This window comes from Carassius carassius, chromosome 39 (assembly GCF_963082965.1).
Source record: "Carassius carassius chromosome 39, fCarCar2.1, whole genome shotgun sequence".
NCBI classification, from domain to species: Eukaryota; Metazoa; Chordata; class Actinopteri; order Cypriniformes; family Cyprinidae; genus Carassius; species Carassius carassius.
In genome coordinates this window covers 12615840-12628966 of record NC_081793.1, presented here as the reverse complement: position 1 = coordinate 12628966, position 13127 = coordinate 12615840, and the positions used below count along the sequence as shown (strand labels likewise).

General features: G+C 36.1%; 2 protein-coding genes across 2 annotated transcripts; both read right to left on the bottom strand.

Annotated features, from left to right (window-relative positions):
- Window positions 1-7031: 7031 nt before the first annotated feature.
- Window positions 7032-8486, bottom strand: LOC132121382 (cholesterol 25-hydroxylase-like protein). The gene has a single exon (XM_059530717.1). It carries the CDS (start codon window positions 8162-8164, stop codon window positions 7403-7405), a length of 762 nt encoding a protein of 253 aa, XP_059386700.1. The 5' UTR covers window positions 8165-8486; the 3' UTR covers window positions 7032-7402.
- Window positions 8487-9173: 687 nt separating this feature from the next.
- LOC132121381 (cholesterol 25-hydroxylase-like protein) lies at window positions 9174-10351 on the bottom strand. Its single transcript, XM_059530715.1, has one exon. The coding sequence runs from the start codon at window positions 10306-10308 to the stop codon at window positions 9547-9549; it is 762 nt and encodes a 253-aa protein (XP_059386698.1). The 5' UTR covers window positions 10309-10351; the 3' UTR covers window positions 9174-9546.
- Between the last annotated feature and the right edge of the window lie 2776 nt (window positions 10352-13127).

Here is a 13127-nt window from a genome sequence, read left to right as displayed (position 1 = left end):
TCATGTCATGATCTGACCCTGAAATGCTTTTTGTTCATGGAGTGAGCTTATAGTAAGCATCACACCTCAGTATTAACAAAACAGTGATTATTCTCTATGAAAATTGTCTAATATTCTAGTGCTGACAAAAGTGGCACTCAATATGTTAGTTAGGGTGTGTTTTATAAATTTTGGGTTAGTGTTTTATTGTTGCATCGTGTTTGTATTGATCTGATTTTATTTATATATTCCATTGCGGTTTGGACCTTAAGGCTGTTCCACTTCAAACACTCTCATTGTTTTCCATTTTCATTTGTGGTTTTCTAGTCATTAGGTTCCTCAATTTGAATTTCCTATGCTTAACCTGCCATTTTCATTCTTGTAATGGAGCTCCCAGTCTAGTGAACAAACAAGGTTTTTTTTTTTTAATGTAAAAGCATCTATTTTCTTTATCACAGATTAAGTGATTTCTATAACTTATAAGATATACGAGAATAACAGACTATTTACATAAAATGCATAGAAATATCAGGTTTCACTCTCTATCTCCCAGTAATATGTTTAACCAAGATGAAATCTATGCTTAAGCTTTTTGGTCGAAGTATAGTCTGTATAATCAGTGTGGGAGGATAATACAGTTTACCTAAGTTGTTTCAGTTCAGTAAATTACTTGATATATTATATATAAAAAGCTATTCTTACTTTTACTTAAAAAAATCATTAAAGATTTCACAGCACAGGACCTAGATTTAGACTTAAACTAAACAGCCTTTTACTTGCTAAAAAAGTAAGACTATCAATCAAAGAGCAGAAGGTATGTAGTAGTTTGTGTACAGAAGTTGTTCTGCTAAGTTTTTGTCACATTGTTAATTTAAGAGTCCTCATATATCAAATATGATATACCGGGATCTCTAACCCTGCTCTGTCTCTGATCTCCCACCCCCCGTAGTTTTCTGAGAAATGCTTTATAGCGTCAGGCTGTAAATCTGTGATGCATAAATGTTACTATACCCGAGAAACTCCAAACCTTTACAGCATTCATCTGTTGTATGGATTTAATTAAGGACTTTACATAACTCATATCCTGTCTAGTGGCGACATACTGTATCTTTGTAGCAGCTCTACACTTACAAAAAAAATCATGGAATCATGGTGTGAAAGTGCTCACTAAGATTGAGAAATGCACCAAGTCTTATCTTAAGATCAGTCATCTGCTCTGATCCAGTTTCATCGGAGGTGTAATTTGAATACTGTTTTATATATCTGCATCTGCATGTGCATGGTCCAGACATGCTGTTTCGATATGGCTTAAAGCAACCTTTCCACAACACTCAAGGGTATTTGATGGGCCAAATATTTCTAAAGAAGGTTTCCTGTGAAAAGCATTTTTCATTATACAGAATTTGAGTCATTTAATGACAATGAAACAAGTTTAAACATTCACAGTTGATGTCTTTTTCTGTTGGCAATATCAGTCAGTCCACAAATCCCTTTTTTTTCAGTAATTAATCTGTAAAAAAAACAACTGTCAATAAAGCAAGTGAAATGTCCTAAAGCCTGAAAGTGATTAGAACATTTGTGTGTGTGTGTGTGTGTGTGTGAGTATGTGTGTGCAAGAGCAATTTTGATTACGGTGAAGCCTTTTGGCAGATTCAAGTTTTTAGTACAGAAGCATGATAATTGTCTTTGCTCATGTCACAAGTTCCTCGTTTCGTAATAAGAAACTGATGTCAGCACAGCCAGGTGATGATAATTGTCTCCTCACTGAGCTTGTACTTTTCCTGGAGGACTAAACCTGGTTTAGTCTGTCAATTTTTTTTTAAACATTAGCATTTTAACTTGAATGTGCAAGACTTCAGGTCAGCCACTTCCATTATTTTATCTGTACAAAAACAGCCTTTTATGCTGCATGATACTGCAAATGTGTATTTTTTTACCGGCTAATGAATCAGATCTCTCACACATTCACAGGAAATAGCTTGCATCAGTGTTGAAATATATGGTGAATAGCACATTGATGCCTGCTATAAACCAATTAAATGCCTAAGGCGAGTTGATCATGACTCTGGAAACCCCCTTGCCCACACAGATATATGTCACACACATTAAACATTTTTTGTTGATTATTAGGACAATTTGTCTGAGGACAAATACCCCATTTTCATTATAAAATTAGAACTGAAAACTGCTGTTATAATTCTGTCTTTGTTTTTCTCAACTATTTACTATATACCAGTATTTAATACTCCAATTGTTTTTTTTTTTGTTTTTTTTTTTGTCGGATCATATCACTGTTTACTTGGAGTTTGGATAAGCAGCAGTGTTTTTCCCCTGAGGTCTTTAAGTTATGTTTCCTGCCCACAACAAAACCAAAATATACTCAAGAATTCTGCACTGACATTTGGTACAGGTCACATAATCAGTTATGGGACCATCTATTACCCATAAATCACTATCATGCAGTGGAAAGTGTGAGAGACGACTATTCTTTCAGCAGCACTGTACACATTAGATCAGGGGTCACCAACATCAGGTAAGTGCCCCCAGATATATTGTGTTTTACTCAGTGCAGCTTATAACAGCCAAGTAAAAGATATAACACCAACTTGTCAGAACATTTTTTAATAAATATAAAACCAGAATCACTGAGTTGGAAAAAGGATCACCCCCTAGTTGTCAGCATTTTGTTGGACCAGCTTTTGCTTTAATTACAGCCTTTAGTCTGTTAGGATGTGTCTCTAACTAACTTTGCATATCTGGACTTTGCTATATTTGCCCACTCTTCTTTGCAGAACTGCTCAAGTACATTTCAATTTGAAGTCAACCGTTTGTGGACCGCAGTCTTCAAGTCATTCCACAGATTTTCATTGGGGTTTAAGTCTGGGATTTGACTAGGCCATGCAAGGCCATCCTTCGACCACTTTGTGCTCAGGTTTGCTGTGCTTTGGTCATTGTCATGTTGGAAGGTAAACCTACTTCCCATTGACAACTTCTGGCAGAGGGCAGCAGATTTTTCTCAAGAATTTTACAGTATTTTGCCCCATCCATTTTTCCATGTATCCTGAAAAGTGCTCCAGACCCTGCTGCAGAGAAACACCCCCATCACAGGATATTACCACCTCCATGCTTTACTGTAGGAATGCTGCTATTTGGGATGGTAAGTATTAGCTTTCTGCCAGACATAATGTTTGGTGTTGAGGCCAAATACTTCATTTTCTTTTTCAATTTTAATCTCATCTGCCTCAAAATCTTCAATGTGTGTTTTGGCAAAGGAGGATTGAGGAGTTTCTTGAAGAGTGTCTTTTTTTTCTTGAAACCCTCCCATACAAGCCACATTTGTGGATAATTTGTGATATTGTTGTCACATGCACACAATGACACTCTGTGTTATAAATTCCAGCAGCTGCTTCAGAGTTGCTGTAGGCCTCTTGAAGGCTTTTCATTCAGTTTGGAGTGACATCCTGATCCAGGGAGGATCTCTGTTTTACCAAATACCTTCCACTTCTTAATAATAGACTTCACTATGCTTCTAGGCATTGATAATGCCTTTGAGTTTTTTTTTGTATCTATCTCCTGACTTTTGTCTGTCCACAACATTATCCTGTAGATCTTTTTACAGTGCCTTGCCACCCGTAGTTGATTGTTTGCTTCAGCTGCACTACCAAGGATTGAAATGCTCCAGGAAAGTTATTTTCATGCTGAGCTAATCAAAATGCCCACAGCCGATCACAGTTGAAAATCAAATGGTTTTGTGTGCCATTGAGAAGGTGACTAGCTAGTCATTAGGCTCGTTTGAGATGTGGCTAGCCTTGCCTGAAATTTAGGCCAGAGTAGGCAGCTGAGGAAAGGAGTAAAATAAGCGCAGTCAAGATGGACAGTTCTGACTCCTAGAAGTAGAACAGATACCTATGAGATCAAAGGCTGATATTGTGTTATTCAAACTTATCTGATGTGTTGCTGATAAACCTGATATAATTTCTGTTCTGTTGCTTTTATATAAATAAAAAATATGATGAACAAGACACTCAAAGTACTTGCTGTTTAATGCCATTCGAAAAACATTTATCATTCATTTCTACTTTACTACAAACATGTTTTGTATTTTTTAGAAATATAACAACAGTCACATATCTCACACAGAGATCTCACTGTCCTAGTGTTTGGGAATATTCACGCATAATTTAAACACATAATCACATGATATCAGAGATATCAGAGAATTTTTCCAACTCAGTGATTATGTTTTTTATTTTATTTTATTTTGTTTTATTTTATTTTTGACATGTTGGTGTTATATCTTTCACTTGGATGTTACAAGATGCACAGTAAATACAGCTAGATAAAACAAAAACTGTGTCCATCTTCATTTCAGGCTTCAAAGTAACAAAATTTGTATGTGTATGTAGTTTTAGAGTCATGTATACTTTGTGAGGATGCTTATATAAAATATTTTAATTAGAAGGGACAAGAGACATTTAGCTGAATTTTACCTTCTTATAATTAGCTTAGGTTAATTGCAGACCTTCTGTCTGTCTGATCTTGGTTAGCATCAACATTGCTTGTGCATGCACTTGGATATAAAATGCAGTTTTAAATGTCTAAATGTCAAAATCTAAAAAGTCTTTATAATGTGTATCTCATGTGTCCTCAGATTGGAACCATAATAACTGCGTAGGAGCCAGATCTGCTTTTACACAACTCTGTCTGTCTGAACTTGAACAGGAAGTTGCACAATAAGTCTTTTGGATTCAGTATGCCCAAAGGCAAAATCGAAGTCCAACCTTTTTGTTCTCTTGAGTATTATGCAAGATTCACCATTAAAGAGGATTTTGTAGTTACATTTTTTTTTTGCTTAGAGAAAAATACTTTCACTTGTGCTGTTTCTTCTCGTTTCTTTTCCTCTTTCACTTTTTATCAACTTTTGTGGTTAAGAATAGCTGTCCTTGTCTGTCTGACTTTTGAGACTAAGAGATTGTTGGTGCTTAAAAACATCAAACTTTTCACACACATTTCAAGTCATTGGCAGATAAATTTTATAGATTCATATTCTCTCATATGACATTTTTTTAATCAGAACTGACTTTGATCTTTTTTCATAAAGCTTTCGGTTTTATCTGATAAAAAGGACACATGACCTCATGTTGAAATCCCCCGTACTCCTGGAAACCACACATCTGGGTATTCAGATAGCAGACAATGTATACATCACTTATCTCTTTGCTTTTACATTAACTTTTATTTTATTTTTTAAATAATCATAATTTATTTAAAATTCAAAAATACAATTCCAAACCATGGGTTATATTTTACCTATTTATTGATTTTTGAATGTTGCTGTACACTGTGATGTGGCTATGAACTACACTGTGATTGTTAGTGATTTAAACTGAAAAAGAATGTAAAAAGTTATATTATCATATACAGTTTGGAAAACTTTATACTATATTTTAAAGACACATAATTAGCTGTAAAATATTTGTTACCACTAAAGAGCATGCATTTGTATTATACTCACGAAAGCAATATATTGTCAGTAAAATATTTCCTAATAATTCATGAGTAAAAGGATATTCTCAGAATTCCCAGCATGATCCACCTTTATTAAGAATGAAGAAAAGTTGTTTCTTTATTTTATAATTATTCATAGATGTGGTGTTTTCTGTTATAATATGTTATTCACTTAATGTATTTTGCATTATTTTAGTATGATATGTGTTTCTGTAATGGTGTTTTCTGTGAGTAACCCTGTCCTTGTTTGTTTTTATTGCCCACCAACGATGGAGGCCTTAATCTGAAGAACTTTAGTCCTTCCATAAAGTTATCAATAGCATTATAGCAATACAGATTGTAACAGTTCAAATATGTTAGCATATTAACATTAAATCATTAAATGACAGACAGATCCCCCAAAATGCCATAATGCTTTTAATTTTTTTAGCAAAGTTCTGGCAGCCTCTGTTGCGATTTTTGTATCATATACAAAAAATATGTACAAGTGTATTTGGGATCTGTTTAAGAATGCTGAAATCATATTAACAGTGACGATAACTGATAGCTATACATTTAAATCTGTTATTTCCTCTTAAATCTTGGTGAATGTCTAACTGCCCTTAAAGCATACAAAGTCTTCTTCCCACACATGAAACTCAAACTAAGGAGTATATTAAGTAAAGCCAAATGTTTAAGATTACTTCACCGACCGCTAGAAGTGGTAAGGGCAGAAAAGCATGTACTGTATGAAGATGAACAGGTTCCACAAGAATGATCAGAAATTCTGCAGATTTTCAATGGTTTAAAAATTTGGCAGCTTATACTGTATATGTAAGCTGTATAAACTGTCTAAACTAAGAGTAAAAACATGCTTCGATATCAACTAGTGCATTACGGGAACTATGGCGATTCTGGGAATTCTCACATGACTTGGGAAATTCTCCATTGTCCTTTTCAGGATGTGTCTGTTTTAATAACACTTGCTCACTCTTTCTCTCTAGAAGTATGACCCACCAGAACTGTGCTAATAATACCAAACGGCAGCTCAGTCTCTGATGTTTGTTATTTTAGATTGTTTTGGAGATAATTTCCTTTCTGGGAAATGATTGTAGCAGAATTACAAACTGAATCTGTTTGATCTGAGAGATCTCCTTTTTTATTTAATTTTTTTTCCGGTTAAAGAAACAATTCCAGGGCCACAGTTGCTTGACCCAAGCCCACAACATATACATTGCTTTATTTGTAAAGCATGATTTAAAAAGATTGCAGTGCAGGTTATTTTGACCGTTATTTGGCATGGTTTCATAATGCATATAATGTATGTGATTCATTAACTTTTACCATTAATAAGACAAATAATATACCCATGTGTAATTTTATTGTTTTATGTTATTAATTATTTGTTGGTTTAATAATTAAATTAATATTAATCCTAACTTCCCCACATCACTTTATTCAGACATTATTCTGAGAATTAATTGTACCATAAATTGTGACAGTTCCTTTTTTTTTGTCACAAATGTATTCTTAATATTCAAAATGAAAACACAAACACAGAAATATAATTTACTTCATAGCTTTTTATTGCCATTAGTTTTGTTAGATTTGTTCTTCATGTTCCAGTGCAAACATTCAGTATCAAAACTGTTTTATAAATAAATGAAAATACATTAGGTTAATGTTAACAGATATATCTCACATACTCCTTAGACATAGCATAGTCATATCCCTGATAATTGTTCTTAGGCAACAGTCACACTTAAATACAGACATTAAATAAATAAATGAGAACATTAATTAAACACACATGAATTATAAAGCAACTTTTAAAACAAGTTTTAGAGTCAAAGGTATTCATTCATTGAATGGTAATGCACTTTTTACAAACAAGACAGATGAAATCAGTTCATGTAGTTTGTTCCAGTTGCTCAGTTCATTCAGAGTGCAGTGTCCCAAAAAGCTTGTCCCAGTGAGTGAAGTATGGAGCATAGTTGGACTTGAACTTCTGATGGTGGACATCATGGTGTGGAGCTCCTCCATATAGACCAAAAGGCACCAGTCTGTGTGTTGCCCACGGCAGGTCATAGCCACAGTGGTCCTCAACTGACAGCCACATGTTCAGCATATGGAAAAGCATCTCTGTCATAGGATGAACCCCCAGTAACATGGGATTCACTGCAGCGAAGAAACCCAACGACAGAGTCTCCCATGCCCCCGAATACTCAGTGGCCAGAGCGAAGGTGGACGTATATTTGTGATGCACTTTATGGAAAGTGCGGTAGAGCCAGGGTACTTTGTGATGCAGAAGATGCCATACGAAGTACTGGAAGTCAAAGAGAAGCAGGCAGGCAGCAAGGTCCCAGATGACTCGCAGAAGCCCTGGTGCCGTCACTGGGTAGCTGACAGGTCTCCAGTACCAGTGCAGGACACTCAGTGGGAAGATGTACATGACATGGTTGTAGAGGGAGAGTGCAAGGCAGCTCCACATCATCCTCCAAGATATGCTGGTCTTCTGTTGAATTTTGTATCTCCTTATCCATGCTACCCTGGAAGATAGGGCGTCCAGAACAATAAAGGGCAGGCAGAAGCTTAGGTAGACTGTAATAGAGAAGAAAACTGGGAAATATGGAGACCTAAGCACGGCCTCGTACTGCAGAATGCTGTCCCAGATGTACTGTAGCCCAAACATTTTCATTTATTTTCAGATCTCGTTCTGAATGGTACGACATGGGTACCGTGGCTTTTTATCTAGAAGAAGTCACGCCCCCCTTTCCACTACACGCACTGCAAGTCCCCTAAATGGTTTGCTTCCTGTTGGAATTTCCAGGAAATTTTGTGGTAGTTTGAGAGAGTTGGCTATCTGGTGTGGAGTTGATCAGATAGTCAACTATATAAATGCAATACTTTAGAGACTGAAATGGTTTATTAGCCTACAAAACTATTATAATATAAATGATAATGGAAAGAGTGTATTGAATCACAGTGCAGAAAGAATAACTAAACAAGCAACACAGAAGAGTAAGTTAAGATTCAGAACCTGTAGACGGACTTACCTATAGGAAATGGTACTGTAGCCTACCAGTTATTCTTTTTAGATAACGTTAGCAGGTCAAGTAGATAATCTCGCCCAGTCCCTATTGCTATTGATATTCCCGATTCCGTTTTTTAAACCTGACAAAATATCTATTAATCCTACAAAACATGACAGTTAATATTCAGTTTCCGTGCGTCACTTTTTACTTTGAGAAATTTTTGTAGCAGAATTACAAACTTAATCTGATTGATCTGAGAGATCTCATTTTTTATGTAATTTTTTTTTCCAATTAATAGAAACCATTCAAGGGCCACAGTTGCTAGACCCAAGCCCACAACATATATATTGCTTTATTTGTAAAGCATGATTTAAAAAGATTGCAGTGCAGGTTATTTTGACCGTTATTTGGCATGGTTTCATAATGCATATAATGTATGTGATTCATTAACTTTTACCATTAATAAGATAAATAATATACCCATGTGTAATTGTATTATGTTAGTAATTATTTGTTGGTTAAATAATTGAATTAATATTAATCCTAACTTCCCCACATCACTTTATTCAGACATTATTCTGAGAATTAATTGTACCATAAATTGTGACGGTTCCTTTTTTTTTTGTCACAAATGTATTCTTAATATTCAAAATGAAAACACAAACACAGAAATATAATTTACTTCATAGCTTTTTATTGCCATTAGTTTTGTTAGATTTGTTCTTCATGTTCCAGTGCAAACATTCAGTATCAAAACTGTTTTATAAATAAATGAAAATACATTAGGTTAATGTTAACAGATGTATCTCACATACTCCTTAGACATAGCATAGTCATATCCCTGATAATTGTTCTTAGGCAACAGTCACACTTAAATACAGACATTAAATAAATAAATGAGAACATTAATTAAACACACATGACTTATAAAGCAACTTTTAAAACAAGTTTTAGAGTCAAAGGTATTCATTCATTGAATGGTAATGCACTTTTTACAAAAAAGACAGATGAAATCAGTTCATGTAGTTTGTTCCAGTTGCTCAGGTCATTCAGAGTGCAGTGTCCCAAAAAGCTTGTCCCAGTGAGTGAAGTATGGAGCATAGTTGGACTTGAACTTCTGATGGTGGACATCATGGTGTGGAGCTCCTCCATATAGACCAAAAGGCACCAGTCTGTGTGTTGCCCACGGCAGGTCATAGCCACAGTGGTCCTCAACTGACAGCCACATGTTCAGCATATGGAAAAGCATCTCTGTCATAGGATGAACCCCCAGTAACATGGGATTCACTGCAGCGAAGAAACCCAACGACAGAGTCTCCCATGCCCCCGAATACTCAGTGGCCAGAGCGAAGGTGGACGTATATTTGTGATGCACTTTATGGAAAGTGCGGTAGAGCCAGGGTACTTTGTGATGCAGAAGATGCCATACGAAGTACTGGAAGTCAAAGAGAAGCAGGCAGGCAGCAAGGTCCCAGATGACTCGCAGAAGCCCTGGTGCCGTCACTGGGTAGCTGACAGGTCTCCAGTACCAGTGCAGGACACTCAGTGGGAAGATGTACACGACATGGTTGTAGAGGGAGAGTGCAAGGCAGCTCCACATCATCCTCCAAGATATGCTGGTCTTCTGTTGAATTTTGTATCTCCTTATCCATGCTACCCTGGAAGATAGGGCGTCCAGAACGACAAAGGGCAGGCAGAAGCTTAGGTAGACTGTAATAGAGAAGAAAACTGGGAAATATGGAGACCTAAGCACGGCCTCGTACTGCAGAATGCTGTCCCAGATGTACTGTAGCCCAAACATTTTCATTTATTTTCAGATCTCGCTCTGAATGGTACGACATGGGTACCGTGGCTTTTTATCTAGAAGAAGTCACGCCCCCCTTTCCACTACACGCACTGCAAGTCCCCTAAATGGTTTGCTTCCTGTTGGAATTTCCAGGAAATTTTGTGGTAGTTTGAGAGAGTTGGCTATCTGGTGTGGAGTTGATCAGATAGTCAACTATATAAATGCAATACTTTAGAGACTGAAATGGTTTATTAGCCTACACAACTATTATAAAATAAACGATAATGGAAAGAGTGTATTGAATCACAGTGCAGAAAGAATAACTAAACAAGCAACACAGAAGAGTAAGTTAAGATTCAGAACCTGTAGACGGACTTACCTATAGGAAATGGTACTGTAGCCTACCAGTTATTCTTTTTAGATAACGTTAGCAGGTCAAGTAGATAATCTCGCCCAGTCCCCGTTGCTATTGATATTCCAGATTCCGTTTTTTAAACCTGACAAAATGTCTATTAATCCTACAAAATATGAGTTAACATTCAAAATATATAAGTTAATATTCAATTTCCCTGCGTCACTTTTTACTTATGTAAGAGTGTCTCGAGTAACAGCAACGAGACTCACAGTGGACCAGTTTTCCCAGTTTTATCGAGTAAACACCGCCATCTGCTGTTTATAACAGGAAAGGGCTGCTGCGACACTCAAAGAGAAGGGTATTCCTGCACAACCGGAGGCTGCAGTTTCCATAGACAGTTTCAGAACCGCAACTCTTGGACCGCAGCTTTAGGACCCTAGTTTTTTTGTGACAGCGCCACCTACCGTACTGGATCAGCACCAATTAAAGATGGACGACATGGACAGCAATCAGACGGTGAGAACCGATATTTAATTAAGTTTTATTTTATAACGTTTAAACGGTGCGAAGTTTACATAGTGAGAACTGCTAACTGTGAATTAATAATTAATTCCCACCAAATTAATAATTTGTGAGCTAGTTTTATTAATTACTACGACGTTAATTCGTGGCCATGATTTCATAAATCCTTGTTGAGTTTTAATGAAAAAAAAAGAAAAAAGTGAAGTGACATTCAGCCAAGTATGGTGACCCATACTCAGAATTTGTGCTCTGCATTTAACCCATCCGAAATGCACACACACAGAGCAGTGAACACACACACACACTGTGAACACACACCCGGAGCAGTGGGCAGCCATTTATGCTGCGGCGCCCGGGGAGCAGTTGGGGGTTCGATGCCTTGCTCAAGGGCACCTAAGTCGTGGTATTGAAGGTGGAGAGAGAACTGTACATGCACTCCCCCCACCCACAATTGACGAAGTAGTATTATAAGTGAATCTAGCCTGCACATTAATTAAACTTATCAGATGACAAGAGCATGGTTGATGTAAGGTTTGTAAGATTTACCTGCAACTTAATGTATTAGTGTGAATACTGGCTTAATAGTCGTTGTTTTACCATATGTATAAAATATATTTCATAATTAAACTGCACTGACTGCCTAGTTGCAGTATGTGTTAGCCTGTTGTTTTGGCATTGTTTTGCAATGATGAATGAGGCGTTTGGCAATTTTAATAGCTTGTTACAATTTGGCCTAATCTGCAGGTCTACTCCACACACAGTCCATTGATATCATGTGTTAGTTTCTGTCATGTTCTGCATGGCCAATATGAAGGGATTTTATGGATTGGGTTAGGCTCATTGTAGGACAGATGATTAAAAATGGCACTAGGGATATATTCATGATCTCAAAATATTCTAAGAAGTAGGCTCTCTCTTTTTGAAGATACATATAACAATCCAAAAAGGGGGATCCCTGCCCGAACTGAAGAGATGCACCACATGCTGCAAGGACTTTCACTTTTCATATATATATATATATATATATATATATATATACCAGTTGAATATGTTAAACAAATGTTTCTTATTTATCTCTCTCTGTCTCTCGCTCTCTCTTTCTCTAGAGTTGAAGCCTATAGCCATTCTATCCATGCAGCAACTGATGGAAAAGGGGTTCACTTTGGTGCTGTTGTGATGTTGTCGCAAAAATGACATATATATATTTATATATAAATAAACATTCTTGAATCATTCTTGTGTCTTGTCTTGCCTCTCAACAACTTTTAAAATATTGGCTGTAATTTAGTGACTCCATACGCTTTAACTTACCTGATAATGAGCTAATTCACCTTAAGGAGGTTAATCAATATACTGTATAATTCAAGAGACTAAGACTTTTAAGGTTCTTCATTTTTTACAGTTGTTTTAAAATTGATATACATCAATTTTACAAAATTGAGATTTCATTTATATTTTTTGTAAATTCATGTTTAAAATTGTGACTCAAAGCACACTTAGTAATTATCCTCTGCTGCATTTTGAATCAAAAATCACATTTACAAACAAATACAGAGATTAATATATTGATGGTATATCAAAGTAATGTGACTGCAAACTAAACCAACAGGGTACTAGAACTGCGGTCCTGAAACTGCAACCATCGCTATATCGTACAGTACGGTAGGTGGCGCTGTCACGAAAAACTAGGGTCTACTCCACTAGAACTACACGACAAACACCACATTAAAAATGCATTTGATAGAAACACTACAAAATGCGAGAATAATTATAGATCGAAACTTGCAGGGATTGCCTTACAAGGATAATTTTGTTGCGAAATAAATGAAAAATGTAAATTATTGGAATCTTAGTGGTAATAAATTTTTTGTTTATTTATTAATTATTAATGAATGTATGTATGAGTGTCGGCTATTTATTTATTTATTTGCTTTCAACCTATATGAAGCCCGTATACAATATA